Source organism: Thermobia domestica, chromosome 3 (assembly GCF_964235325.1).
Source record: "Thermobia domestica chromosome 3, izTheDome1.hap1.1, whole genome shotgun sequence".
Lineage (NCBI taxonomy): Eukaryota > Metazoa > Arthropoda > Insecta > Zygentoma > Lepismatidae > Thermobia > Thermobia domestica.
Window position 1 is genome coordinate 78,155,777 of NC_137456.1, and position 25,967 is coordinate 78,181,743.

General features: G+C 34.8%; 1 protein-coding gene across 4 annotated transcripts in view; it reads left to right on the top strand.

The window, feature by feature from the left end:
• LOC145680535 (putative inorganic phosphate cotransporter) overlaps positions 1 to 20,204 on the top strand; it is a 156,749-nt gene extending 136,545 nt beyond the window's left edge. For all 4 annotated transcript variants that reach the window (XM_081751152.1, XM_081751149.1, XM_081751148.1 and 1 more), the window contains exons 6-10: positions 396 to 545; positions 4,246 to 4,378; positions 9,506 to 9,750; positions 14,439 to 14,639; positions 18,119 to 20,204. In XM_081751152.1, coding sequence (XP_081607278.1) covers positions 396 to 545; positions 4,246 to 4,378; positions 9,506 to 9,750; positions 14,439 to 14,636 — 726 coding nt within the window. In that variant the 3' untranslated portion in view covers positions 14,637 to 14,639; positions 18,119 to 20,204. The remainder of the gene's footprint in view (positions 1 to 395; positions 546 to 4,245; positions 4,379 to 9,505; positions 9,751 to 14,438; positions 14,640 to 18,118) is intronic.
• The last annotated feature ends 5,763 nt before the right edge of the window (positions 20,205 to 25,967 follow it).

Genomic DNA, 25,967 nt, shown 5'->3' on the forward strand with positions numbered 1-25,967 from the left:
ACTTATGCAGATAGAATTGTTGACGGTTAAGTGTACATATTCTATCCGATGAAGGTATACATACTTGTTGGTGATTATGCAATACAAGCTACTTTTTGCATGGGTCTTTTAATATTATATGTGATCGTAATAATAACGTAAATTGTGAAAATATAATTATTTGAACATTGCCAATAGGGAATTATACGTACTTGTTGTATTATAAAAATAACTAAATAATTAAACATGAATAATTGCGTTCTTTTTTCTAATTCTTGATGACTTGTGAAAATTTCAATTTTAAAGACGTCAATTTATTCATTTTTAGGAATTTACCCAAATGATTAACGCATCCGCCATGAAGTGTCAAAAATGTATACTGTAAAATAAAATTAAATTTGTTTACCTTTCCACAGAGATATCCGGTCCCTTGGAAAGCCATTTTTACTTCGATTCCTATGTGGACAGTAATTATAGCTCATTGTGGACAAAACTGGGGATTCTGGACATTATTAACAGAGATTCCAACCTATATGAAGAATATAATAGAAGTGGATATTGCAAAGGTAAGTGTAGCTACAATGCGAAAAAGAAATCTCACATTTATAGTGCCATTCCAATCTATGTGAAGTGTTTAATTGGAGTTGATATTACAAAGATAAATCTCTCTCTCTCTCTGTGTGTGTGTGTTTATAACTTTTTAAAATTTTTTCGCTATTTCCTTTCTTTCTTTTCTTTTCTTTTTTTGTCGTGTACGTAGTTCTCAATGCGTATATTATTGTTATTATTAGATCTTCCCCGTAAGCCTGTCTGACCATCTTGATTCCATCATCTAGAAATGCATAATTTTATTTTTTAAGCGCTCTTTAAGAATCACACCAATGATCATCATTTGATGTTCATCACAATTTTTATATATTTTGAGGTGCAAAAAGTCTTGAATTTATTAAAGAGATAGGAAGAGGGATTTCTTGCGTTTCCGGCGAAGTTCGTTCTACATCTTTTCTAATACAGCGCATAGCTGTTTCTGTCCAACGTGGCAACATCACCTCGGTCCTTGGCACTTTACCACCTGGAAAGGAATTTGATGAAGCGTTTGTTCTCTAATAAGAATAGAAATATAATTTAATTTCAAGCCTTTCGAAAACTTGTGGTTACAGAGCCCAGTGTGTTTATTATATGCATATCTCATATTGTTTATATATATATTCATCATATATCCCGTTTATATTCTACTTATATATGATTTATATTGTAAATTTCAGTCTGAAAATTTTTCAAAATTTTAAATACTGTATTTTGTTGTGTACGTCACCTTGGAAATGCTATAACGTGTGAATCAAAATGAAATTCCTGTTTGATGCCTTACTGATTGTTTATTTACATACTGTATATATGAAAAATACAGTGTTAAATTACATTTCTTATTCACATTTTAAGATGTATTAATTTCATATTAACGTGATTCTATGATATTAGTGTAGCTAACATAATTCTGAAATTTAATTATATTAGAATTATAGATTGGAAGTTCGAAAAAATTATACATGGTTTCTAAAATTTGGAATTATGAATTTCAACACATATCTAACTTTTACTATTAATTTTCAGCTATATTTTTGTCATCGAATATTCCTTACATAAAATCAACCATTTTCATGTTAAATTTATAAGCAGTGGCACTATTGAATTTTGAGTTTCCAACAATGACTCAAATTCTTACCCACTGAAATAGCTATTCATTTAAGATGTTACGCGGACTAGGATGTGAGGAAGCGGTCATCATAGAGATGATGCTACCAGCATGAATCATAGCTTAACTTCATAAGTTTTGCGAGTCTGAAGTTCGGATATCATTATAAAGACTTCTGAAACTTACGCTGCATCTCAACTGAAAATTAACGTTATCAGTTTATCTTTAGCCATTATCATAAGACAATTGCCGGTTAACTTATATTTCAACCATTACTTACGAATTTATCAATTCTAGCTACGAGGGGGGGATCAAATGTAAACGGAATTTTTGTTCCTGAACATCAACAGTTGGTAGGACTGGCCGCGCGCTTCTGCTATGTTTAGGCGGGACCGCTGGGAGTGGAGAGAGCGTGCTGTTAGATATTTCCCGCCATTTCGTCAGTACCGCTCATGATGTCGGAGAAACAGGTGCACCCCTCACTGTGCAACGCATAATTATATAATTTCTTCCTCGTGAAGGAGTTACAGTGGCAGAAATTTGCCAGAGATTGACTGCACAGTTCTGGGATTAAACATTGTGAAGGGCGCGTGTGTATGCCTGGCATAAAAAGTTCAAGGAAGGACGAGAACATGTTGAAAATCAGCTACACGATCGCCGCCCTCGGTCCAGCATTACGGACGAAAACATTCATGCGGTTAAAGGCATTATTGACGACGATCGACGAGTAATAGTATCAGAAATTGCAGAACAAGTCGGAATCAGCTATGGGAGTTGTCAAGCAATCATCAAAAACGACATACAGTTCATTAAAGTGTGTTCCAGATGGGTCCCTCACCTCTTGACCGAAAATCTGAAGTTGAGACATTTGGAGATCTGTAAGAGGCTTAAAGCAAGTTTTGCGGAAGAAGGTGATGCATTTTTGAGTCGGATCGTCACCTGCGACGAAACATGAGTTCACCACTACACTCCTGAATCCAATCAAGCCAGTAAGGAGTGGCGGAGGAAAGGGGAGACAGCACCAGTGAAAGCCAAGACTCGACTGTCAGGTGGGAAGGTTCTTTCAACCGTTTTTTTTTTTCGATCGGCAAAGCATTTTGCTGATTGCCTTTTTACATGAGCAATGCTGAATACTACTGCGATCTGTTGAACAGGCGAGAGTTGCATATCGCCGCAAAAGACGAGACCAATCGATTCGACAGATCCTCCTCCTGCACGACAATGCGCGACCCCATACTGCAGCTCGAACTGTCTCGAAGCTACAGGAAATGCACTGGACTACACTTGAACATCCTCCTTACAGCCCGGACTTCCATTTGTTCGGACCGCTTAAAGAAGCTCTAGGAGGGCAACGATTTGGATATGACGAGAGTGTGGAAGAGTTCGTGCGCAACTGGCTGGTGACACGACCCTGTTCTTTTTACGATGAGGGCATCAAAAAGCTGCCTGTACACTGGGACAAATGCATTTCCAAAGGAGGAAACTATGTGGAAAAATAAAAAGTGCCTTGTGGTTTTCAATAAATAAATTTAAATAAAAAATAAAATCCCGTTTATATTTGATCCACCCTCGTATTTTGTGTTTTGTAAATTATTGCTGACGAATTGAAATGGACTTCATAATTGTCATTGTACTGTTAACAAGGATACCCTATAAGTCTAATCGTAGATTCCGTTGCATCTACTTTTAACAGAATGAAGTGAAAGATGCATCGGACAATAATTTCAGGTGTTTTTAGTCAAAGAAATAGCGCATAAAGATAATTTTACCCTGGCAGATGCATATCAGTTTGCATTGAATGTAGTCCACCTTCCAAGACTTGTATGGCTCCTAAAAATTAATGTATATTGCAGTGATTCCCATCCTATAGGTCACGAACTATTACTGGTGAGCACTGAGTAAAAATATATATCACTAAATTATTTGTCAAATTAAGTTGTTACATATAGCTTTAGAATTTTTAAGGTGTTAAATATGAATATTCTGAAATTTTGGATGATGCATTAAGTAATTCACGTTACGCTTCACTTATTCATGAATTCAAGTGAAAACGAAGTACAGAAAGGAGATTGACGTATATTTATAAGTATAACTTAAATTTATCGCCATTGAGAACAACCTCCTCAGCTTAGAGGGGAGAAAAAGAAAAGAAAGTCCATGAGCCCTATTTATTTCCTGAGTATAAAAATGTTTGTTTGGTTTCTACCATAACATGCACGACACTTTCGTACACGCCTGGGCTCCTCTATGTTTGAGATAATAGGTAGGATTTTCCTAACGCCGGAAGAACTTAATTTTGTGTACGTCCCAATAAACTGCACTGAAGTTGTTCAAAACTTTTCTAAGTTATTGTTGAAAGAAAATCCAGGGGTTAGAAATCAGTTTTGATGAATAATACCAAACTACGTCATGAGACTTTTTTTTTTTGACAGTCGTAGTATTATATGTAATCTATTGATTATCATAGGGCATGTATTCTTTTTGTTCTGAATTAACTATAGTGTAATTGGTTTTATTTCTTTATTAGTTCATGAGCGATATTCATAATTACGAGATTCACATTTCTATTTCAGAATGGATTGAATTCAGCATTGCCGTACTTTGCAATGTTTGTTTTTAGTCTGTTTATAAGCTGGCTTGCAGATTATTCTTTAAATAAAGGTTGGCTTCGCACTGGAGCGGCACGAAAAATTGGCAATACAATTGGTAAGTTGACTGTTTGTAATATGAAAAATTTATCTGAACATTTTCTTTGTCTCTTCTGTATAATGGATTGGAGTAGATTGTGTTGGGCGTAACGTTCCTTTTCAGCACCGAGGATTATACGAGGCGAGACTGACTGTTTGAAGTAATATCCAAACTACTACTTGGATTTGAATCCGAAGCAAGTACGTCCACCGGGGATTGAACCTAGCACTATGCAAACAGGAAATACGCGCGTTAGCTACTCAGACACGAGGAAGCACTTGGAAAAATCTAGTATTTAGACTTTTCATTTAAAGTAATTAAACTTGTGGTTGAACGTTTTTTGATACTTTACCTAATATATATATATATATATATATATATATATATATATATATATATATATATATATATATATATATATATATATATATATATATATATATATATATAGATAGATAGATAGATAGATATAGATAGATAGATAGATAGATAGATAGATAGATATATAGATAGATAGATAGAAGAAGTGGGAAGAAAAGTTATGGAGACTGCAATTACTATAATATGTCCATATCCCAGAATCCCTTAATTTCTTCATTGTTATGTAGAACTCTGACAGGAATCATTGATACCTGGTTAAGGTCTGTAATCAATATACATAATGCTCAAAAACGATTTATACCAGGTAATTAAACTCTTGTTAACTGCTTCATGTTGGATACAATGTTGAAGCTGGGAAAAACTGTTAAACCTGTTTATGGTTGTTTATAGATATTTCCAAGGCTTTTGATACCATTCCACATCAAGCAATAATACATACTTTGAGAAGCAGAGCTATACCAGCAAATTATGTAAACACTGTTGCCAATATATATTGATTTAGTAATTTGAATGTTAATATTCAGATTAAGCACAGTGTTCGTCAGGAGACTCACTTAGTCCATTGTTATTCAATTCTGTATTAGACAGTGTCACAAGGCAATTGAATATAAAGCATATGGGGTTTAGTTTTCAAAATGTCCGTATTCCTCTACTCGCATATGCCGATGACGTATTGCTAGTTGTTAATTCGCAGGAGAAACTTGAGCAGATGTTACAACTCGTATATGAGCTGTTAGACAAACATGATGTGAAAATTGCTATAGATAAATGTTTGTCATTTGTATTCTTTTGAGCCACATAGAAAATCGTGGATTACTGATTGTTGTAACCTCAAGTTGGGCAATAATTATACACGAAATTTAGAAGTAGACGAAACTTTCGAGTATCTTGGTTGCAAATACACGTTATGTAATGGTACAGTTTGCAACAAAAAATCTGCAACATGAGCATGTAAGTTTATTGTGAAACGACGAAGTCTTTTGTTCCAAAATAAGTATGCAGGAGAGGACGCCGAGGTTTCTGCTGCGTGATTCGTGCCACTTAGACGTGATGTTGATTCCCTGCGCTGTTAGGCGTAGTTTCACAATAAACTTACATGCTCATGTTGCAGGTTTTTTGCTGCGGACTGTATACAGACAAATACCATTTAGACGAATTAGGTAGAATACTGAGTGTGGTAGATAAATCTTTCTTGAAAGACGCGTTAGAAAATTTATTTGACAAACATATTTGGTCCCAACGTTTTTTTACGTCTGGATTGCGAGTTTTAATGAGCCTTCATTTTTGAACTCTGTTGATGAATTAATTAGAATGTTTTATTAAAAAAGTGGTTGCATTTGGTAAACTCAACCGTAGATAATGTATTCTATTCAAAGAAAACGTATGGTGGACTATTGTTCCCCAACATTCACAATATTATATTGCTCGTCCAGGTCAAGTTTATTTATACGTTAAGATCTTTGGAAAATGATAACTTTTTTGATTGAGATGATAAAAGTATCAAATTTAAATAAAATTGAAGATGAGATTATAAAGAAACTAGATATCCACAGACTATATAATTTAGTAGTGTTGAATCAAATGAAGTTAAAGTTAAAAGATAAATGTTTTGAAATATGGAAGGGAAAGGCATTCAGTACTTTCACAATGACCCTATCTCTAATTGTTTTCTTTTTGAGAATGAGGTTCTTCCGGATAACAAGTTTATAGACGCATTTAAGATTCGTACTAACACTTATGGCGTTATGGTAGCTCTGGCTAGAGCTCAGCCAAATCTAAATGTTGAATGTAGGATTTGCAAGGGACTGATTGAGTCCATGGCCCATGTTTTGGGAAAATGTATTCAACATGCTAATCGCCGTATATTTAGACATAATCAAGTGGTTAACATCCTGGAGAAGTATGGTCAGATTAAGGAGTTTAGAACTGGCAGTGAATTAGAGTTCGATACTAGTAAACTGGAACCGGAACTTGTAGTTGAAAATCTCACTCATAGATATATATCCTTGATGTTACTATTCGATTTGAAGAAGGCAATATGGAAGAGACAGCTTTATTAGAGGAAAATTAATAAATATGAAGTTTTAAAAGAAAAAAATTAATGATAACAAGAAATTCAAGGTAATACCGGTAATTATTGATTCCAGGGGAGCAATTAGCAAAAGTACTAAACATTGTTGAAAGAATTTAATGTGCCTAATTTTATCGTCAAATGTATTGCTGTACTAACTGTGAAGACAAGTATTGAAATTCTTAATGCACATTTAGATTATATCAGTTAGTTTTATTAGTTTACGGATAATGATGATTTGGAAGTTTTCAATGTACTGTTGAGACGATTTTGTTTATATGTAAGGTATTTTAATAATTGGTTTCTTGTTCATTATATTTATTTATTTATTGCCTTTTTATACTGGAGATGTTGACTGGATAATTTTATTATGAAACTTGTTATAATGGTGATGTTGCTCAGTTGCTGTACATAACACCTGAGATGTTTGGAAAAGTATTTTAATTTTAGATAGTGTTTTTTATTATTGTTATTATTTATGTTTTATCTTTCATAGCTTGGTCTGTAGTATGCTTGATAATGTCTGTTAACTATTACGTGTCTGTATTATTAAAATTTTATATTTTATTTAGGGTTACACAACTATGAATATTAAAAGGTTGTTTGACAAGAGTTGTATTAGAACTAACAGTCAGGAAAAAAAAAAAAGATAGAAAGAGGGAGAATGTGAACTGAATGAAGTTATCCATAAACCTGTCACTATACAGATTTCTATTATGAAGTATTATTGTATTTTACTATTGTTTGTGTATATACAGGGTGATTTAAAACAACACCGACAACGTTTGGGAGGTGATTTCTGACACCAAGATAAGACGAAAAGTATAGAGCAACCTGGATGCACAAATGCTTACTTTCGGAATTATTGGCTGCCGAAAACATGGAAAAAAATAACTTTAAAGGTCCATAGTTCCAATACTATGAGACCTACCGTAGTCGGGTCAGAATTTTATTTACGAACTAATATGCGCCCTATCCAAATATCCCATGTTTGAAAATCCTGCGGTACTTCCGCAACAATTTTTATAGAGGTAGTTGGTAAGTACTTCAAATTATATGCCCATAGCCCATGTTTTCGGCAACCTTTAACTCCGAAACGAAGCATTTGTGCACTCAGGTTGGTCTATACTTTTCGCCTTATCTTGAGGTCACAATCATCTCCCCAACGTTGTCGGTGTTGTTTTGAAACACCCTGTAAAATACGTATTAGTCTAAATGTGTGTATTGGTTTTTAAAACTGAATAAAGATAAGAGGGGGCCAAAGTTGTCCGTAAGATACTTAAATTTTTACCAGCTGTGGGAATACTCCTTTGGACCATTATGTTAGAAACATCGAATTCGGTATTTAAACTTTTCAATTAAAATAGTTAGAGACATGTTTAATTATTTCGTGATAATTTACCTAGAAGAGAAGAAAAGAGATGGAGAGAAAAAAGGTGGGGATGCAATTATTATAAGATAATGTTTATATCAGTTTTTAAGTTGTCCATATCTCGAAATCTCTTAGGTTTTAAAAAATGAAATTTGGTATTTAGACTATCCATTTACAATAATTAAGTACGTGTTTCTGGGTTTCTTCATATTTGACATAGAGAAGGAAATAAGTGGGTGGAGAAAGAGAGTCTTGCTCGCGCCACTCCGCTATCATCTTCAATCATTCGGCCCGGCAGAAATTTGCCGCTAATTCACTGAAATGTGTCACGAACATCCATACATACACACACATACACGCGAGGGTATAAATATAGTATTCAGTGTACCTTATTCTCCTCGTGCGAAGAACGATGACTTCTGCTATATACAAGTATTATGAAAATGAAATCGACACTGTATGTCTCATCTTCACGAAATGAATTTTTGATCGTAGTTATTACTTACCTTGAACTAGACTTTTATCATGTCGTTTTTATTAAAATACGTTCCCTAAAGGGGGTGAGAGGATTCAAAATTCATACCAAAAATAGACTATCTTAGGACCCCTAAAGTTAAGGAGATGAAACATAGTATATAAATTCCTCATTATAACTAAGTGGACACGTGCTCCAGCGTTTTTGAGCAGGAAATGGGTGAAATTTCTATAATATTTTTTCGTATAAAAATAACACCAAAGTTGCTTGTCTCATCATCACAGGAAAACGATTGAGCTGCTTCAATTCAGTATTGAACACAGTTCTTGGGTGGAGCTGAGTTTGAATACTGTCACTTTTATTAAAATGAGTATCTAACGGGGTAGCGAGAAGTTAAAACGTACGCCAAAATATAGTATCTCGTGAGCCCTCATGTTAGGGAGATGAAAAGTGGTATATAAACTTCTTTTTGAGCCAAGTAGACACGTGCTCCAGGATTTTTTAAATATCATTTTTAACTGAGTGAGGGACAGTTTCTTTGTGATCTTTCTTTCACTATATATGGTAATAGTAACATTGAAGTTATGTTTCTCATAATCACGGGAAAACCGTCGAACGACGTGAAATGAATTTTTGAATATATTTAGTACTTGCTTTGTTGGGTGTGAGCAGGGAAAAGGGGAACTACGGGTCTACTGTAATTATTTTGGAAATAGTTTTTTTTCTTTTATTTGTTCCAATGTATATTATAAGCACATCTTGTACGTAGGTACTTTCATTACATATTTCATTCTCTATAAAGTGAGTTACTTAGTAATTTCATCCGTTTTATCTTATTTTTAATAGGCCACTGGGGACCAGCATTTGCACTTATTGGAGTAGGCTATATTGGAAAGAATGAGGCAGCTGCCCTTGCGTTGTTGACAGTTGCTGTTGGGTTGAATGGAGCAATTTACGTAGGCTTCCAAGTCAATCACATAGATCTGGCGCCAAACTTTGCTGGAGCTATGATGGGTATCACCAACTGCTTATCTAACTTCATGAGTATTGTAGGACCTCTGGTAGTGGGGCTCATTGTTCCAACAGAAAATGTGAGTATATAGATGTAGTTGCATTGTGTACATTCTACTGTATGTAAGATATGTATATTCAAACATTACATGTATTCTAAAGCGATATAAACTTTGGTGCCTCAAATCCGTCCCTCTTTGATAAAGTTCTGTGTACACCACTATTGTAATTGTACCTTTTCTCTTGCAATTTGCTCCGGAGGGTTCCTTAAAGTAATATAATTAATAGATTATAACTGTATAGTCTTATGTTTAGTTTGATAGCAGAAGTGTCTTGTAGATTTTTAAGTAAGTGAAAAAAAAAAAAAAAACACTAATGAGATAAGGACACCTGCAACATAATTGGATTGGACAACTAATATTGGCAGCGAACATCATACCTGAAAATATTTTTTAGCCTAGTATTTAAATATTTGGCAAGCACGATATACTGGAATGGAAAGAGTGAAAAAGAAAAAAAAAGAAAAGAGACATTAAGACTAGGATAACATAGGTAAAGCATACAAAAAGAAAGAGGTGCTGATATCGAAAAACGAGCTGACAGCAATGACAGCTAAAATTTATTAAGAACTTTGTATCAAGTGTGGGTCTGTATGGGGTAGAAGTATGGATAATTTGACAACAAAAGGGGAAAAATGAAGCCGTGTTAGATGTAATGGTAGAGAACAACGCTGCGCACATATTGGTTTGAAAGAGCAACCGAGATACAAGATGTAATACTAGAGAACAATGTTGCGAACATATTGGCCAAAGAACAACATAGGTACGAGACATGACGCTTAAGAACAAAGCTGCATACACCTGGGGTGAAAGAATAACAGAAATAGAAGATATAATGCTACAGAACAACGCTGCATACGTCTTGGCTAAAAGAACAGCATAGATATAAGATGTGACGCTTGCTGAAAGAAATTACAGTATTAAAACTTGAAACAGACCTAACAGAACTTCACATGAAAGTTGTTGTGTGTACGTATCTGTATATTCTGGTATACCAGCTCATTTATTAGATTCTTATTACGTTAGTTCTTTGTAACACGATTATTTATTAGACGGAATGTTGAATAGCAAGTATTGACAATGAGCTTAATATAAATGCATATGCAGATTAGGGGGACGGCTAGAATCGGTTCCTGAAATACAAGGGTCCCGGATAACAATGGATCCGCGTACCTTTTTCTCGGTTCCGAATCTGGGTAAACGATTCTCTTTGAATACTGAACCGTGTAATCCGGATCTGAAAATATTCTGGCTATCCCTAATGCATATACGAACTTATTTTAACCTTCCATTTGAAGGGTACACGGAAATAATGATCTAAGTCCATTTTAAAACTTTGTGAAAAAAAGCGATTTAAAAGTGTAAGGACCATTTTCAGTTTGTTCTCGACAATTATTACGTCCGTTCTTCTGTTCTTAAGTAATACACATTTTTATTGATTTCTGCAGTCATTTAAATTACAATGATTAACAGTTACAAATAAAAAATACAGTTACAGAACAAAAATACAGAACATTCCTTGAATAAATAATACATGCATAGAGATATAATAATATTCTACCTTGTCTTTTGTTTGTGGTGGTTTTCTTTACTGAAACTTACTCAATATCTATGTTCACCTCATTTTCGCCTATTCTCAATGAACTGAAGTACTGTTGCGCTTCTGGCCCATAGAATTGTTTCAAGAATTGCAAGTCTCCAAATTTTGCACGGGAAATTCCAACGGGGCTGTCCCTGCTTTACTGGAGGCAATGGATCTGCTTTCAGTTCTCGAAGTTGAGAGGTTTCTATGATTTCGTATGTTTCATATGGACCAAACTATGACTTTCGAAGGTGAAACACTGTATCCAGTGTATCAACTCGTCTTTGCATTGAATCAGCGGGACTATGGAACTGAGGACTTCAATCGTTTTTCCGATGGACCTGTGGACTTTGATCGTTTTTCCCAAGTACACGATCCTTCCAAAGCAAAATTCTAGGGACATTGGTCACATTTTTGAAATACACAGTCTACTATTTGTAAGACCAGTATTCGTTGTATAAAATGATAATAACAACTCCAATTCACAAAAAATGGACTTCGATCATTATTCCCGTGTACCCTTCATATATAAATAAGGAGAAATGAGTTTTGATTGAAGTACTATGCAGTACTATTAAGTTATAAACAATGTTATAATTGATCTTATAATCCAATGATTTGAATATCTTACCTTATTTCAGGGGAGGTGGATATATATATATATATATATATATATATATATATATATATATATATATATATATATATATATCTATATATATATCTATATATATATATATATATATATATATATATATATATATATATATATATATATATATCAACGGCCCCCCCTGCGTTCGCTCCTGTGTACTTGTATGCCTTTGAATTTCATTTTTTTTTTCATTTCATGAGTTTCGATCAGACGTTAAATTTCTTCTATCAAATTAAGCCAAACTATAGTGTATAGTTAAGAACTTGCACATGTGAAATGTAGCATGTACCCCCAATATTTTAAACCGAATGACGTCAGTAGTTGATGTGCTACATTATTTTTCTATTAGTATGATTCTACATATATATTCTTATCTGTCGGTCTTTGCATCAACAGTGAATTTCGTGAACTTGCTCTTCATATTTCCTGAATCTACCCATCCGGGGACTTCGTCCCCACACACTGTCTTTGCTCGTCCTACGGCCTCGCACCTCTTGAACCCACAATTATATCATTGCAAATTTCATCCTTCTAATCCTGCCAGAAGTGCCTAAGCATTTTGGGGTGTAGAAGACATCCCACATAAATAACATGGGAAAGATTTTTCAGTTCCTCTTAAAACCACTCTACAGTTGGAAATTTTTATTTCTGATGATTCACTGAGGTAACGCTAGCGAAAACGTACAAGCATACCGAATTTCATGTTTTTATTCCAATTCTAAGTAATATATGAGATTGTAGGTCAAAAAAGGTTAATTTAAATAACATTGGGATTTTTTATCCCCTCTTTAGACCCCCTAAAAATTAAAAATATTCACTTTTGGCAATTTTCCTGTGAGTTAGTTCCGGAAAGCTACAACCATGCCAAATTTAATCATTGTAGCCCTACAGGAAGTGCTCAATAGTGTATGTTACCTCATGTAGTTTTATATATAGTTAAGGTATATATAAAACTCTCGATTATTATTGTCAACGAATAACACACATTTTAGCGTCATAAAAAATTAGTTTTGGTTGATTTTACTAAAACTATTCTTGGAAACTTATCCTTAAGCATATTGTAAAACTCTCTCGGGATAGGTGGAGCTTGGTAGAATATATTATTGTTCGGAATCGTCTCCCACTACCGGATTATTATTTTTTTAAAAAAAATCTCTATAAACAGTATTTTACAAAAGTATGTTGTACAATGATGTAACTTCTCTAATAGTAAGGTAGAGAAAGGTGACCCAAGGTCTGAGCAGCCTAGAGCAGGATCTCTACAGAAATTCGAGGAAGCTAGGTGGAGTGGATTAGAAATCCCCAATGCTCCGAAGCAAGCAGAGAGGAGGTTAAGAGCCTCAGAGCTCCGAGTAAGCTAAGTGACTGAGGGGAATCCCGATAGAGCTCCGAGCAAGCTAGGCGGGAGAAAAGGAAGCCTAGAGTTTCGAAGCAAACTAGAGGCTTTGGGTTGGGTATCTCTTAGAGCTCTGGACAAACTAAAGAAGGGATTGACCAGCCGAGACTGATAGCTGTCTATGGAATACTCTCCGTTATATAGGCACTCCAGATGAGGCGGTTGCGCTGCTGTTGCGTCGTCATCATGTAACTTGTGGTGTCGCTGCTGTCTGCGTCGTCTGCAACTGTAGTACTCCATAGTAAGTTGCATGTGGTTGTTGTTTATAAATAGGAACACATGTTGGGTGTTTGTAAACACAAGCACATGGGACATTACCATATAATTTTCTTCAGATCGATGGTTATCTACCGCTTTTATCTTCGAACAATATTATAGTTGAACAAAAATGAGTTTTATACTTAATTATAATTTAAGTTATATCTCAATAACCATACTACTGTATGTACTGTCATATCACTAGTATCATAATTAAAAGGTTGATGAAGGACGAGTTTCATCTTCACAGGTGGCTTGGTTATCATACAGTGGCTATTTTTAGGGATACAAAAAATTTCGTTTTTACTTTTTTCTCGAAAACTGTACGTGCACTTCTTCGAAAACTACACTTACCCACAGCGAGTGTCATCATCTTTGTCATTATACGGAATTAATTCTTAGAATAACACAAAGTTCTTTTTTACCTATTTTTTCGAAAACTACACGTAAGGTTTTATCTTAATCACAGTGATGGCGTTCAGTTTAATTTCTTCGCAGGGGGCAGCAGATAAATTTTTGGGCACTGCAATTATTTTTTTGTATGTCGAAAATAATAGTTATGTATTGCTTAACCCATCTTACAATACATCTAGAGGGAGTCTGGAGGGAAGGATACGATCCCACTGAGGAACTCCTGCCCCTTTGCCCCTCTAGTATCTTCACTGCTCACCCAAGTATATACCTCATCTTTGGATTATTTTTTATTTATTTATTATAGGCTAATAATATTTTAGAACAATGCATTAAATAAATGTTAATTCTCCTTGATTTTCTAAAATCATTTTTTTAATACTTAATTTTTCTTTTTTTTTTAACAGCAAACCGTAGAAGAATGGCGAACCGTATTTTTCATCTCAGCAGCCGTATATTTTGCGGGTAATTTGATCTTCATTGTTTTTGGATCGGGCGAGATTCAGCCATGGAATGAACCAAAGTGCACCCGCTGCGGCACATCAGGGTGTTCCTGCGGCACAACAGTTGAAGAGGGAACGACGGACAAAAAGCAAGACTTATAACAGGTAATGAATTAAATATGTGACCGAAATTACAGTAGATCAAACTTAAAGATGTTCACATAAAATTTCTTTTAATGGCTTATCCGGAGGTATACGAATGTAATCCGGACGGTATGCTATCTACATATTCGAGACGATTTATATAACTATTAAACTGCCTGTAATTATGTATATAATTATTTAGCACAAACAAGTGTTTTAGTACAATTTTCATTATAACTAACGGTTTCTTGAAGGCAAACAATAAATTAATATCTTTTCACCTTTTTCCTATACAGTGATGAGTATTTATGGAGAAATAATTTAAATTTATACCACTCTACGTTCAAATAATTAAAACAAGCAATCAGAGGCAGCTTCTGAGAAAAGTCACATTGATAAAAATTAACGGTTTTCGCATCAAACTGAAGGAACAAAAGTTACCTAATGTTACAGTATTATTGTACTGTATATTAGAATTCAAAAAAATTAGATAGTTTTTCTTCTCTTGTAGTCAATGGAGTTAGTGTAAAAAATATTCCACTTATGCACACTCATGTCCAAAATTATTGTCGCATATCTATAAATATGTTTTTGTAGGAATATAATTTGATAACGAATTTGCCCAGTATTCCTTACAATGTTAGTATATATACAATCGGCAAAGATATGTATGTGACGAATTTCATGTGAAAAGAGCAGTAAATAAGAACAATAAAACGAAAATAAAATTTTCTTGTCCACTTAGCAACATTCTGTTTTACTCATTCTAATTTTCGTATTTAAAATTCATTTCCTATGAAATTTACCACAAATATATATTTCCCGATTATACACAAAGTATCAGTATTAATAGTACTCTGCAAAATCATTATCAAATTATATTCTTACAAGAAGACAGTTGTAGACATGCGACAATAATTTTGGACATGATTGTACATGTCAAAGGATAAAAAACTGCCAAGAAATACTTGATCAGAGGTCATGAACCCCTGTAATAACGTTATCAAAATGACTGCCGTTTCGAGAGACGTAAGTCCATTTAAATGATCATATCACCATTATCAATAAATTATATTATTGTGATGTTTCAATACACCACTTGAAAGAACTTGAGATAAACCACAAAAACATTTCAGTAACTTTTGTTTCTAACAGGAACGATTGAGAAGTTATAGCGGCGAAAATTTGGAGGTAATTGATAAACTGGTGATTCGCAATATTTGTGCAACATGCATTTTAAGGGATAATGAGAACCTGCTAAACGTTTCCAAGTTGAATTTCGCTTCGTTATGGCCAAACTCCAAGATTGCGACCAAAATAGCTCCATAAATTTGTTTTGAAACTAGCTACAAATATTCCCGTGTGATACATCATTTCCTAGGTTTTCGGAGTCAGGGACTTCATTTGTGATTCCGAACTACAATCCGACCTCCGGAAGTGCCTCAAACCGCCATGAAAGCGAAGAAAGTGGTCAGATTCGATTAGAAATAAAAAGTAATGTACATGTATATTAGTGTGAAGTATCGTTTATCGTGTTTTGGGGGGCCAAGAATCTCTTTGCTGTTGCTTAATTCTAATTCTGACACCGGCAGTGCTAAAAAGTCAAGATGGCTTCCAAAAAATGGCTCGATTTATGGGAAAATTTGCAAACAAGACCAATAATACCACTGCTTCCTTCTGGGAATGGGTTGAATTAATCATTGATGATGCTTAATATTCTCCTCTGACTCCTCTTCCTTTACAGAGGGGTGGATTCAAGTCTTCCAAAATCCCAAATTTCTAATGGTTTCACATACTATTTGAAACTGTTTGAATTTAGGTACAAGGAAAATCATGTAACCTCTTTTTGTCAGACGAGCGTTTTAGGAGTTATTGGGGCAGCAATTTGAGAGTGAAAAACAAACGTACCTTATATGGTTGTTTTAATCTCTACATTATGGTTGTTTTAAGCTAGAGGACCTAATATCATGCAAATCAAAGAGATTCCGTTTGTTGTCGATTTGTAAAATCGGACTTGTCTTTACTTTGTAGCTCTAAAGCTCAATGTGGAGACTAAAACACATTCATAGACGGCATGTTTCTTGTTTTTCAGCCCCTTTCAAATTGCTGCTATTTCAACATATATCACAATACGCCGTAGACAGTGGCGTATTTAAGGAAGGCTTCTGGCCTTAAGCCCCTCCCAAAATGTTAATTATTACTTTAAAGTAAATCAAATATCTTGCAGAATATTCATATTTCCAGGAATAAAGTTAGCAGAGCCCACCCCTCGGAACAAAATCGTAAATACGCCACTGGCCGTAGATATTGTAAAGTATTAGTAATTGTTATTATTAATCATTTGATTTTTTAAATTAATCATAAGGAGAGTGTATACGAGTATAGATCGTACACGATCATGAAGCTCAACCAATCATGACTAAATTTGGGTATGACAATAAGCCTTAACGGCATAGTACACGTATGATATTATAATATGATATGCAAGCCTTTGATTCTCGAGTTATGGGCCACCAAAATTGGGATTTAGACTGAGATAATTTTACAAAAAAAGAAAGAAAAAAGAAAAAGAAAGAAAGAAAAAGAAAGAAAGAAAAAGAAAGAAAAACGACCAATTAATATATAGAAGAAAAATACATGGAACAAGCCATTTATTAAGCCTCATTAATTTGAAGTATAAGAAAGTAAAATATGAGACGGCTGATTAGCTGTGTTATAAAAGCAGTACGTACTTCGTACTTACAATAAATATTTAGTAATTATGTTATGGAAAATATGTGTCAAATGTTTGTGTGTTACAGACCTATTTCAGAAGTATCATTAGCACTGGCGCAAATCCCGGGGGATGAGGGGAAAATGTCCCCTCCAATCTTGGAACTGGGGGGACTATCACCCTAATAATCCGGTTTGAAATGTGTTTTTTTTTGGGGGGAGGGGAGAAATGTAATGATTTGTGTCCAATTACCATAAAGGAAAGTGAGATGAAATTCATGTCCGTCCCTCCAGAGCAAGCCTCGAATCTGCCTGCCTCCCAATGTGGAAGACAGCTCTGCTCTCCTGATCCTCCACAGCATTGTTTTTCAACTTCATAAATATTTTGAACATCGCTTTAAAAAAATATATGGGAACGGTCTTACCCATCCCTCCAATGTTGAAAACAGATTTGCGCCGCTGATCATTAGCAATCTTAAATGTTATTCGTAATATGATATCTTCTCTTCTTCTTCGTTATATGATATCCTCTTGTTCATCAGAGCTGCTATAATGATTTTTTGGTTTGTTCGATTTATAAATAAGTTTTTAAACCGGGCCTAATGATTTTCATGAAATGGAGTACAATCTTTCGTTTCTAGAGGCAAGAATGCGATTTTTAACTAGGTTACTCCCTCTCTTTTCATTGATGAGAACTTTTCTTCTTCTTTTTCTTCCAGGTATTCAAACTTTTGAGTCTTACTACATGTATAACAGTAATAATAATTGAAAATTCTTTCCTTTTACAGATAACATTGGGACGACGTATACATACAAAGAAGCATGAACTGTAAATAATTTAATAGATTTTCAACTGGTAATGAAAGAAGAAGAAAAGTGTCTGTGATACACAACGAGCAGTTTATACTATACCTAAAGTGTATTTATGGTGCTCAAGAGAAATGTGCAGTTTATATTTAAAGAAGTGTGATCTGTGTATATGCATGCTTGTGTGAGAAAGTGTCTGTCGTGGATACATTTTGAACGTAATAACAGTACAAACAATTTTTAGTACGCATCGTAATATTGTCGTCTAATAAAAAGAAAGAAAAAGTCTTAAAGTAAGTCGACCAAACAGAAGCTACCCTTATATATTTATAATATCACATATACAATATATAAATGAAAATAAATATGCCAATTATTTAAATTCAAATAAAACAAAACGATATTCCACAATTATGGTGGCTGTTATAAGTAAAATAATAGTCAGCTTCGTAGTAACCAGAACGTTCCTCATAAATTCATCGTTTTTGTATGCGTTAAAAAAATATAGGCCTGCAGCTCAGTCGGCGCACCCGTTTAATGCACCATTCCGAATACTGCCGAAATAAAAATTGAAGAAAGAACTGGATCTCGGAAAATCCAGAAGGCAGTGTCTGGGTATCAAGAAAGGAGGATGGTATCAAGAAAATAGGTAAAACTACTTTCACAAGAGTAGGCCTAGAATGTAATCCATTCATGTTGTGTTTCAATTTTTCCCATTTTCGTTAAGGAGAGAATTGGAGGTAAACAAAAGAAAATCAACTCATTTTGATTATCGAAACCCTCTCCAGTTTGGTTGAGTTTAATCAAAGCCAGACTGACAGAATATTAGTTCTCGTTTCTAAATAAGAAGTTTTGTCTTACATTTGATTTTTCTTTATTTTTTAAAAAAAAATCAAAAACAATTATAATATGCTGGTGTATCAAAAGTTTGGAAGACATGGGACAAATCCACTATGAGTTAAAATACGAAAAAATGAAAAAAGAGGAAATCTGTTGAAAATAGATGCTTTAATATCTAAAAATGGAGTTTTTTAAATCTTATCAGCCGTTTGAGCTTCACATTGCGAAAGTACCCTGTGTTAAATGAAAAAACAACGTTACCAAATTAACAACCTGTTCCTTTGAGCCCTCACAATACCAACAATACAGTATTGTTTGGGAATGGATTCGAGGTATTCAATGTTCCGTCATACTGTAGTGTGCCTGCTCAAGGTGTCATTTATGCGTACCCTTCCATTCAGTTCTGTTCGAACAGCCTAGTGAACTGAAAACCGGCCTTCTCATTCAACATAGGGTGCCTTGCCAGTGCTGTGGAGCCCAGACGGCTGGTGCGATTGAAAAAATTCCACCATTTGAGATTAAAAGAAAATACTATTTCCAACAATTTCTTTCTTTCCACATTTTCGTTTTTTTTTTTTTTTAACTCATAACAAAGTTATCCTACAAAGTATAGCCCCAGACTTATGATACACGGTACATGATAGAAGAAACTTATCCAATCTTGACCAGATTGAGGCATGGTGGTGGATCTTGACGAACTTGGTGAGCGTATAAAGTATTATGGTGTACAGCCCTTTGATTTCTGATATATGGACCGTCCAAGTTGGATTTGTATTCATAACAAAGATTTGCTAAAAGCAATGGACTAATTTTCCCGCAATAAGGAAACTTACTTGTTAAAGTGTTAAGAAGCTTGTAGAAAGAAGTTGGTCGACATTTTCTAGTGAGGAAGATGCTCTGTATATAGTTTGTATATGTGTAAGGAACCTTCGTATGTATGTATGTGCGTGTGTGAAATAGTAAGACATATGAAAAAATAAATAACAAATAAATATTTTTGAATGCTAGAGATATAAATAATGTATGCAATTGAAAGAAAACTTCTTTGTATGTTACGAAACTACACTCCAAAACTTCTAGTTGTAAATCTACAAATGCGTCCAGCATTGTACGAATCATTATGTGAATGTTCTCTTTCTTGAGAACATAATACTTATACACATAGTGTATGTTGTAAGAATGTAAATAGTTTTATTTTAAATAAAATATATTATCTACATATTAAAATGCTAAGTTTATATGTTTGTTTCCAGTCCTTTAGACAATGAGATCTCGAAAACCACAAGTGCTAGAAAGTGCCGTTTTCGCTGGTTAAATTTTGTGTAGATTGTCCACTTCTAATTGCATATTTAAAAAAAACGTGGCCGTTATTTCTTTGTTACATTATTTAGGGGTATACTGGAAGTGTTGAAATTTTAAAAAATAAAGCATCATATGCAGCGACTTATACATTCCAACACCACATATTTGCTTAGAGGGTTAGTATATCTCTCCGGCGTTTGTTCCATGGTGAAATGATAATGAAAAACGAAAGATAACCATTTCTCCAGGCTAAGATGAATCTTTATTGTTTGTAGTGTTTTGCCTAATGAACACCATATATCACTGATATTATAATTAATTGTGTTTGTAATGTACTTGCTTATTACATACTGCATATAAGAAGAAAGAAAACACTGGTCATACATGAATTAGAAACTCCAACCGGAAGTAGGCTCAATCTTGCAAACGGTGTGAGATATTGAAAAAATAATCGAAAAAATCTCCTCTTTATGGTGCCCCTTGCTGATTTTTATTAAGACATCTTTGTATCTGTAAAGGAACATGTACAGATGTGAGGAATGGCAAGGAGATTCACGCTCTGCGAATGATGCGCTGTATGGGGAGCGCAGGTTCAGCTACTATCCATTTAAAAGTACAGTGATTTAGTACCCAACGTTTTATTTGTAATGAATCTGTTTCACAATTTGCAATTCAAATTCAAAGACAAGATTAGAGCTACAAGGAAGATTTTTTTTCTTGTCATTTCGCCATAGGCCTACACAAGCATTTATTAATATGTTATGTTCCGCGGTGCATTTTGTGAAAAGACAAGTTCAGAAGTATCTTTTTTTTAATTTTTTTTTTAGGGAAGTGGTTTAATTTATTTAAAGTAGTGTGTGCGTCACTGTCAGGAGAATGCAAACAACTATAGATAAGTCTGATTGCCCGCCCCGTGCAATGGTAACATTTGCCGCCTCCTTTCTCCAGAAAGAAAAAAACCTTAAAAGCCACGATTTTAAGTATGCTACCTCATGATGAACAACAAAGGGAAGATAAAGTGCACGCGCCCTCAGAAAGGCCTAAGCACTATAAATACAGGGTGTCTCAAAAGACCCCTGATATAAAGTAACTCTATTATTATCATCAGAGTTACAACAAAATGTAAGAGGGAAAACAGTCTCCAAATATGTTGATTTCAATCTAAAGTAAAGGAATTTTTAAAATTGGACGAGCCGTTTGGGTTGTACACTCTTTATGCGCCCAATGTTAAGTGAACATGTAACGTTGCTATTGACCTGGACCTACAAGTGAATGAAGTTACTCTCTATTACTCTAACGTGTCGACGACTATCCTCCATTTCAAACCTGCTTCCGTTCACTTTATGTTATGGGTCCAAGTAAATGGCAACGTTGTATTTTTATTTAACATTGGGCGCATAAAAAGTGTACAGCGCAAACGGCTCGTCCGATTTTAAAAATTCATTTACTTAGGTTGAAAACATCATATTTGGAGACGGTTTCCTCTCCTACATTTTGTTGTAATACTGATAATAACAGGGTTACTCTATGTCAGGGGACTTTTGAGACACCCTGTATAATCTCGTATTTGTTTCTTCCTTATATAATAATAATCTATTATGTTAGTGAAAGATAAAATAAACACACCTGCAGAGAAAAGATGGTAATCCTTTTATATAGAATTCAATATCGAGCTTCAATCTCAATATATCAGTTTGCAATTCCAGTGCAATTAGCTCTTTTATTTTATTTCTTGATTTTCTTTCTACATCTGTTATTATTATTATTATTATTATTATTATTAATATTTTTTTAAAGGCTGTTTCCACCTTCAATAATAAGGAGCTTGTTTGTGACAAAGATAAGACTAATTTTCATATCAAAACTGTGATAACTAACTAAATGGTACAGGTGTTCCCTACTGTATTTGACAACAATCAAGCAATTTATACCGGAATTTGTTTGACCATTTGCTTTAAGACTGTCTATGTGTCCTTAAGCTTATCCGACCTAAATATGATTTATGAATGTAGTATTCAAAAAGATCAGTTTAGTAAATTTAACTACCATCACCATGAACTCTTGTTTCCAACAAGAAATATTTATTTTAAATAATATAATTATGACAGACTTTGCTGTCCCTCGAAAGTTGGTGCACGTGTTGCACATATGGTAGAGCCGGCCGTGGATACGTTGTTTAACATTTTAGTAGCACAATGGAACAATTAATCTTCTCTATGAACCTTTGAAGTTTCTCTTTAGCTACAATTTGTTTCGCAAAAAATAGCATTGAACTATTTTCTCCTCTTATATATTGTATTGTACTAGTCAATTCAGTGAACGTTTCTTTCTCAAGAAAACTAATCAGTATTGTCTTTTGGTTTCTTTGTTTCCTTCAACATTCTGCAGGACTTGTAGAAGCCTCCTTCGAGTTGTTTCGTATGACATATCTGGAATGACAAGGAAAAACAGTCATTATCCTAAATAGGCCTACTACTCGCAACAATATTACCCTGGTCACATACAAATATGCCTTTCAAACCAGATCGGGCAAAAACGGGCAACACTCGGCTTTTTCTCTAACAGGAACATCCCCTGCTATCACATTAGTGTTCTGCACGGGCCGGAATTTTTAGCCCGGTCCAGCCCGTGAACTTACAATGTAAGGCCCGTCCCGAATCCGAAATATGTTTTAGCATTTAGGCCCGAGCCCGTAATTCCGTACACCATAGGTGACTACTACATGAATATGGTCTTGGCTCCGAGGCTCAAGCATCCGTTGGAAATTTTTAATATGCGCTCATAAAATTAATATAAAAATAACATTTTCATGGCGTTGACAAAAACTTAGTGCATGTCACCGCAAGTGTTATTTCATGGGCGGACGACCATGTTGAATAATTGTTTATCAATATAACTTTTAGCCTCTTTAGCTATACGGTACATCGAGGATTGAGCGATGTAACAATATACAACAATAAATAATCCATATTCACAAGTGAAACTGATTTTGTACAGTTATTTCAAAATAACTTGAAGTTTGATGCCGTTATTTTGTATTTCTAATATAGGTCAAAAGTATTTATATAAATTGAGTTTACACAAAAACATAAACAGTTGAGTCGTTTTCAATTTTCACTCAAATTATTCTAAAATATTAAGAGGTTCGATTATAATCATTATTAATATGATTTTTCTCTCTCTTTTTGGCCAATATTACTAACACATCAGCATCATCATCACAACTATTCTGTCATTATTGGCACGGCATTTGCTGCAACTCAAAAGCTTCGATGTACGCTAGTCTTCAGCCAGTCTCTTTATCTTGACGTAACTATTTTCTGTTTTAATAACTTCCTTCAACTACAATATCCTTCGTCCCCTCCTTCTCTTTCCTTCCACCATATCATCTAGCACGCCCCTCATAATACAGTTCCTCCTCAGCCAATGTCCCAACCAGTTCCTCTTCCTCCTCTTAATTACATCTAAAATTCTTCTTTTCTCCCCCACTGCTACTATTTCCAACACCTTCTCATCCGCTTTCCGTTCAATCCAGCTAATTATCTTCTTTTTTCTCCATGACAACTTTTAGAAAGCCACCAAATTTTTCATCTCTTTTGCGTAATGTCCATGTTTCTGCCCAATAGAGTGCATATTAGAATCAGTAAAACAAAATCTCAACATTGGGAGTTTTTCAATTAGCTAATCGTGGTTGAAAAGAGAAAAATTGACGCCTTTAGTGTAAAAATAATTTTGTAATTCATGGTATTTTAGTAATCTGTGCCATCTTGATTTTGTTTCATGCGTCTCAGGGGTAGTCTCCCCAGTTCGGGAACCAGTGGAGTATTGGATCTGTTAAAAAAAATATAAGAGATTACGAAACGTTGTGATTTATCTTATAAGTACTGAAGCGTGGTCACCCATTAAAAGAAATGAAAGTCATCACCTATGTTGTATACTATCCCCATACATACACGATGGTAAACTATATTAGGTCTATATTTAGAAACATATTTTGTATTCCCGTTACTATTGGCGCATTGTAGAATCACTTATATCACTTATATCCAGAGTAAAATTTACCTTTGAAAAGCATAAGATCTCTTAAAAGTAAGACTTGCAAGACTCTTGCAAGCAAGACCAAGACCAAAACCAAGGATTACAGTGCAAGATCAAGACCAAGACTCGATGTGCAAGAACAAGACCAAGATCAAGACCAAGACCAACTGGGTCTTGGTCTTGGTCTTGCATTTCCTCATCACTAATATATATGGATCTACCAATTTTGGTTTTCGATCTAATTTTATTTATCCACATATTGACTGGTATATGAAAGCGTATTAGAGTTCTACGTATGTGTCACGATGTCACGAACGACGAATCTATAACACTGTTCTGAACAATCATTATTGACGCCTAACAATGATACATTATTTTGTTTTGACATCATGAACTTTGCGTCCGCTGCTGGGATGGATACATGGCCTTCTTCCAAGACTTTAATCTTTCCCATTGGTACTAACTATAGACTAAACCCTTACGAGCTGCACAAAAACATACCTATTTCTCCACTCCTTACGTCTTTCCTTATTAAACCTGTAAGGTCTTTCATATTTCTGGACAGTAAAGTAGCTCCTGCCGAGGGAGAGCGATTGGTGCCTCCCAAATGGAAATATCTGCCTGGTGCAGATGGATACATAACTCATTGGTACTGGTAACGTACGGTGTACCTTTTCCGTAAAACGAAGTAGGTAGAGGCTGGGACTGTTGTCCCTACCTGGAGAGGGAAGCCTTCGAGATACCTCCCAAATCGGTCCGGGAGGTGGCTTTTTGGGCGTCTGCTTGGTATTTCTTGGCACTGGTTGAACGACAAGTAGGTAGACAATCCCAGGATTCAAGCCCCTCGGGTTATTCTGGAGTTCCTGGTTTGGGTTGGACTCTGCCAGGCTGTGGTAACTTGGGGCTACGTTCTCCAAGGGGAAGGTGATCTTGCCTTATAATAGTCAAGTGTCGTCCTGCAAATAGCGGTAGGTCCTTACTCGTTAAGGGGTCCGACCTAGACCGTATTGTCTGAGCAAAGACAAGCGTACTTGGCATTTCTTCTGAAGTCTCTTGTAAGCATTTCAAGGATCAGCCATGCTTCTGAGGCTGGTGCATTAAGAAGGCCACCCTCAGTGGTGACCAGAATGAGTGTAGCTAGATACTCTCCTTACCTTGTAGGGTTGTTGTTGTGTTTATTTATAAAATATGGGCAAAGTACCTCAGTAATTTTGGAAAAAGTAGCCTGAAAAAACTCATCCTACGAATAAACTGCTTCTTCTGGATATTTTCAGAAGAAAGAACTTACGCCACATTATAGAGTTATTTATAATATACGAACAAAATCGCCTGCAGCGTTTTCGAGAAAATCGTCCGATAAAAATTCACATTCATGAATAAACTACTCCTTGTGGATCTTTGAATGAGAAACCACTTTCTCCATGTTATATTTTTATTAATAAAATACATATTAATGAATTGTGAAAAAAAAATCTCCTTGGATGCTTCTAAAAAACTAATCTGAAAAAATTCTCCCCCAAAAGTAGTGGATTTTTTGAGCAGAAATGACTTACGCCGTATTATAAAGCTGAAGTGTCTTTTATGAAATATAAACAAAATCCCCTGAATTGTCTTTGAAAAGATATCCAAACTTATACTATATTATAGGGT